Source organism: Octopus bimaculoides, chromosome 30, assembly GCF_001194135.2.
Source record: "Octopus bimaculoides isolate UCB-OBI-ISO-001 chromosome 30, ASM119413v2, whole genome shotgun sequence".
NCBI lineage: Eukaryota > Metazoa > Mollusca > Cephalopoda > Octopoda > Octopodidae > Octopus > Octopus bimaculoides.
In genome coordinates this window covers 6652156-6657715 of record NC_069010.1, presented here as the reverse complement: position 1 = coordinate 6657715, position 5560 = coordinate 6652156, and the positions used below count along the sequence as shown (strand labels likewise).

The following is a 5560-nucleotide window of genomic DNA, read 5'->3' as shown; positions in this document are numbered from 1 at the left end:
ACGACGGCTAAAAAGTCTTCGTCAGTGGCCAGAGCAAGGAGCCCCATGAAATCAAGTGGGGGTGGGAGAAAATCAGGAACTAGTAGGAGTAAAAGTGGGAGTAGAAGTAGAAGCAGGAGTAGGAGCAGAAACAAGGGTCGTGAGCCAACTCGTGGAAAAAACGGAAGTGACCTTAGTGACACCGATTCGGTTGGCACAAACCATTCAGATTCTTCCAAAGTTTCCTTTGAAATGGTATCATCCAGTGGACAGAGCATCGAGACAGGTAAACCTGGTTGTTGTTTGGTTTTGTTTTGTTTTGTTTTGTTTAACTGGGACCGAGACTCCTGGTGTGTTGCTGTACTTGAAATGACACATCAAGCTTAGTAAAAGTGTGGTTGCCCTTGCATACAGGCTGAGTACCCCTAATCTTGTAGACTTGTAAGTGTTTGTGCCCTGTAAAAGTTGCCTGTAGTGGTGCTGTGTAAAAGCACCCAGTGCCTCCTGTGAAGTGGTTGGCGTTAGGAATGACATCCAGCTGTAGAAACCATGCCAAAACTAGACAAGGAGCCTGAACAGGCCTTCAGTGGATTCAGCTGAAAGCGAAAGTAAAACGAAAAACCTGTGAGTGAGCACAGAAGGCATGTATGACGAGGTCGTCCCGGCTGCGTGAGCAAAGGTGTGCAGGCGCATGGCAGCGACGACGGCGTGTAGGCGCAAGTGAGGAAGAAACTGAACGTTCGATGGCGAGAGCACGAACGAACAGAGCGGCCGCGGCTGCCGGCGGGCGGGCGAGCGAGCGAAACTGCCGAGGCGTGAGGCGTAGAACGACTGCGGCAGCAAGGGCGAGGGCACTCGCTTTAGGGCGGGCGGGGCAAAAGGACATTATACAATGATGATGATGATGAGAGGGATGATCGTAAGTCCTTTATTTCTTTTTTGCAGAAGCTGATGTGCATCCATCCCCTGACTCACTCAGCATAGCAAGGTTAAAATTGCTCGGTCGAGCTACCGTTGGGAAAGTGTCGGTGGATGCTCTGTATCTGCTAGCCGATGAGGGTCAAACTGAGAAGAACACGTCGAGGAAGTTGCACCAAAAGAAGGTGACTTGGATAAAACCTGGGTGAGTTACATCAGCCATTTACCTGTCTTTTATTTTGTAAACTTCAAAGACGGAATTCTCCAGGTGTTAGGAGTCAGTGAAGGTCAGCTTAATGGCTTGTCCTGAAGGACTTTCAACCTAGGGTCTCTCTTTTATCGTTTACTTGTTTCAGTCACTGGACTGTGGCCATGCTGGGGCACAGACTTGAAGAGATTAATTGAAAAAAAAAAATTAACCTCAGAACTTATTTTCTAAGTTTGGTACTTATTCTATTGGTCTCATTTGCTAAGTTACAGGGATGTAAACAAACCATCACCAGTCATCAAGTGGTGACTGGGGACAAACACAAAGAGATTCATATGTGTACAGGTATACATTACATGGTGTTGATCCCATTTTCTATCATTTGTCTGTTTGTATAAACACTGAGGATACCATGATATTTCTGACGTATGTCCAGTAGCAAGAGCATTTCCACTGTATGATGACATCAGATAGCCAATAACTGTGGATGAGCTTTGCATAGCATTCTACAAGGCTTTTACCTGATCTTACTTAACTATCTATATATTATCATCATCATCATCATCATCATCGTTTAATGTCCGCTTTCCATGCTAGCATGGGTAGGACGATTTGACTGAGGACTGGCGAACCAGATGGCTACACCAGGCTCCAATCTGATTAGGCAGAGTTTCTGCAGCTGGATGCCCTTCCTAATGCCAACCACTCCGAGAGTGTAGTGGGTGCTTTTTACGTGCCACCGGCATGAAGGCCAGTCAGGTGGTACTGGCAACGGCCACACTCAAAATAGTGTATATTACGTGCCACCTGCACAGGAGCCAGTCCAGGGGCACTGGCAATGATCTTGCTCGAAAGCCTTTACACATGCCACCGGCACAAGTGCCAGGAAGGCGACACTGGGCACAGGTGCCATCACAGATTGGATTGCTTATGTCCAGTCCTCTGCAGGATGAAGGCCTCAATTTGTTCTCTCCACAAACTATGGTCTGATGTTGAGGCTGTGAATTTTGGGGTTTGACATCATACTGGCTTGATGAGCCTACTCTACCACATTGGCTCGACCTTTGCATAGGGGTGCACAATTTCATCGACCCCCAGTGTTCAGCTGGTACCTATTTTATCAACCCTGAAAGAATGAAAGACAAAGTCAGCCTTGATGGAATTTGAACACAGAATGTAAGTTATTTACATTATTTACATTTGACGGATATTTGTCCTCATCTTGTTTGTTGTTAACACAACGTTTCGGCTGATATACCCTCCAGCCTTCGTCAGGTGTCTTGGGGAAATTTCGAACCTGGGTTCTCATTCCTAACGATGCCCACGGGCATATGGCATAGTGGTTAAGAGCGCGGGCTACTAACCCCAAGGTTCCGAGTTCGATTCACGGCAGCGACCTGATTAATAATAGTAATAATAATAATATAATAATAATAATAGCAACATCGTTAGGAATGAGAACCCAGGTTCGAAATTTCCCCAAGACACCTGACGAAGGCTGGAGGGTATATCAGCCGAAACGTTGTGTTAACAACAAACAAGATGAGGAGAAATATCCGTCAAATGTAAATAATGTAAATAATGTAAATAATTCCTCATCTCTTAAATATAGAACTACAGAATGTAAGGACAGACGAAATACCTGAAAGCATTTCACCCAGCGCACTAACAATTCTACCAGCTCTCACCTCATATGAAGGGGCATGGCTTAGCGATTAGAGTATTGCACTAATGTGTGTGTGTGTGTGTGTGTGTTATATTTATCATGCTTTTGCTTCTCTCTTCTAATTTGTCAGATCCTACTTTGTGGAGTACAAGTTTCCAGTGGTGGCTGCCTCTAGGGACAAACAATCTGACAATACCATGGCAACAGAGGTCATCCGAGCACCATCAAAGGAAATTGAAGAAAACAGTGAGTCCTCTCTATATCACACACACACACCCTTTCTTCCTTCTTGCTCACCTATCCCTTGACTGTGTGGTCATTGGGGTAGTCGTTGACGACCCTCCTCAAGAGCTATAGTAGAAGACACTTGTCCAAGGTACCACATTATGGGATTGAACCTGGAACTGTGTGGTTTGCAAGCAAACTTCTAAAGCGCATGCATACACACACACACACACACACAAACATCCATCTTATCCCCTGACTGTAGGGTCATTGGGGTATTTGTCGATAACCAAGTTTTGCCATTTCTCTTGGTCTTCTTCTGTTGCCCGCTTTGAGTTGGCGAAATTGAGGCCTGTTGTCCACTATTGGATGTTAAACTGGACGATGACTGATTTGGTACGGGTTCTTGGCCTGGTTATCATCATCATACTTAGCTAAGACGAAGGTCCCAGTTAGCAAGAATTCAAACTGGATCCTACCTTGCTTCGGGCAAATGGCCCTGCTCAGATGCCATGCTGTGGGATTGAACCTAGAACTGTGTAGTTGGAAGGCAGACTTCTTAAGCATGTGCACACACGTATTTTCCATCTGAATTTCATTCCAGGCCTTATTTTCTATACTCTTCTTCACTGTGTTTATTCCCTCGCCGCCACCACTAGTTTCATTCACCTAACTTTCCTTCCTTCCTTTCTCTTTCGTTCTGTTACAGCCATAACCTTCCACCACAGATCCGTGTTTCCTATTCTGTTTGACAGAAAATCCATCGAGTGTTGGTGGAGGTCTTACTTGGTTTTCAAGCTCTTCTTCAGAGATCCTCAACAAAAAACGGTAAGCTCAACTCTCTCTCTCCACCCCACTCTCTCTCTCTCTCTCTCTCTCTCTCTCTCTCTCTCTCTTGCTTCATGTTTCCTTGTTTTATTCCAGCTGACCCACGTTGGTAGTTGTCAGTTATCCCTGAAGTCCGTCCTGAAGGCCAGCAGCCTGTGTCTCAACAAGTACCTTGCTGTATGCAAACCAGGGACCTCTTTGAAGTCTGCGAGACGACGGAACACGTCGTCAAAGAAACTGCCTACCATTGGGGAGCTGAAGGTGAGTGGATAACCCCTCACTCCAACACACACACACACATTACCACTACCACCACCACCACCACCACCACCACCACCACAAACTAATGAGGGAAACCTGTATGAGGCCACTTAATGTGTTAGAAATAGCAGTCAAATTTCATTTGAATCACATATATGATAGACTTCTTTCAGCTTTGGTCTTCCAGATCCACTCACAAGGCTTTGGTTGACCTGGGGCTATAGTAGAACATTTGCTTGTCAGTTGCTTGACCATAACCATTTGAGCATGGCCATTAGTGGCTGACAATATGTGCATCTCTGATGATGAGCAGGAATAGTGGAGGAGCATTGTGGCCATGTGTTGAGAGGGATTCTTTGGGGTTTTGAATAAACGTAAAGGAAATGACTACTATTCCCTTCAAACTTTGCTTTTGTGACCAGGACATCGATGTTTTCAAACTGACCTATTTCCCATTACATTTCAGACAGTCAGCTCTGAGTTGCTCGAGCAGAAATATCATTATAGCAAATATTCCGCTGAATACCACAGATTTGCTTGTCATTTGCTTGACCTTGACCACTTGAGCATGTCCATTAGTGGCTGACAATATATGCACCTCTGATGATGAGCAGGAATAATGGAGGAGCATTGTGGCCATGTGTTGAGAGGGATTCTTTGGGGGTTTGAATAAGTATCATAAGAGACTTTTTCACTTCCCGAGCGTTATACTAATACATCTATTTGTTTTCTACACCACCTGTCTTTGTCTTTTTGTTCTTTTGTGAATTCTCCCAATATGTATATATTTTCCTATATTTATATGTATGTATGTATGTATATGCATTCACACTTTCACACACCCATACACACACACATGTACACTTACTGTTCTTTGTGACCACCTCAATCTGTTCCTCGTCTACAGGTCACTGTTGAGATTGGCTCTGATGCCTCAAATTTCTCTGCTGCCTTATCAAACACCAGACTAGTTGAGTACAGTGGTGACACCCTCTACATTCCAGTCAATTTCCATGGCAAGAAAGACAGTCTACTTGCAGAAGTAACTGAAAGTCAACCAAACAGAACAACAGGTTTTTAACACATTTCACCCTCACTCTTTATATAATATATATATATCTTTCGAGCGGGATCGTTGCCGGTGCCCCTGGACTGGCTCATGTGCGGGCGACACATGAAATCTTTCGAGCGGGATCGTTGCCGGTGCTCCTGGACTGGCTCATGTGCGGGCGACACATGAAATCTTCCGAGCGGGATTGTTGCCGGTGCCCCTGGGCTGGCTCTTGTGCGGGTGACACATGAGGTTTTTGGAGCGAGATCGTTGCCATTGCCCCTGGACTGGCTCTTGTGCTGGTGACACATAAAATTTCTTCGAGCGAGATCGTTGCCGGTGCCCCTGAACTGGCTCTTGTGTGGGGTTGTTGTAGGATTTTCGAGCAAGATCGTTGCTGGTGCCCCTGGACTGGCTCTTGTGC

The 5560-nt window shown here is 45.4% G+C and overlaps 1 protein-coding gene across 1 annotated transcript in view; it reads left to right on the top strand.

Annotated features, from left to right (window-relative positions):
• The first annotated feature begins 6 nt into the window (after positions 1 to 6).
• LOC106878440 (C2 domain-containing protein 3) overlaps positions 7 to 5560 on the top strand; it is a 16514-nt gene continuing 10960 nt past the window's right edge. The window contains exons 1-6 of the mRNA XM_014927648.1: positions 7 to 265; positions 925 to 1102; positions 2902 to 3017; positions 3706 to 3824; positions 3921 to 4085; positions 4993 to 5158. Of these exons, the coding sequence (XP_014783134.1) occupies positions 46 to 265; positions 925 to 1102; positions 2902 to 3017; positions 3706 to 3824; positions 3921 to 4085; positions 4993 to 5158 (964 nt within the window). The 5' untranslated portion in view covers positions 7 to 45. The remainder of the gene's footprint in view (positions 266 to 924; positions 1103 to 2901; positions 3018 to 3705; positions 3825 to 3920; positions 4086 to 4992; positions 5159 to 5560) is intronic.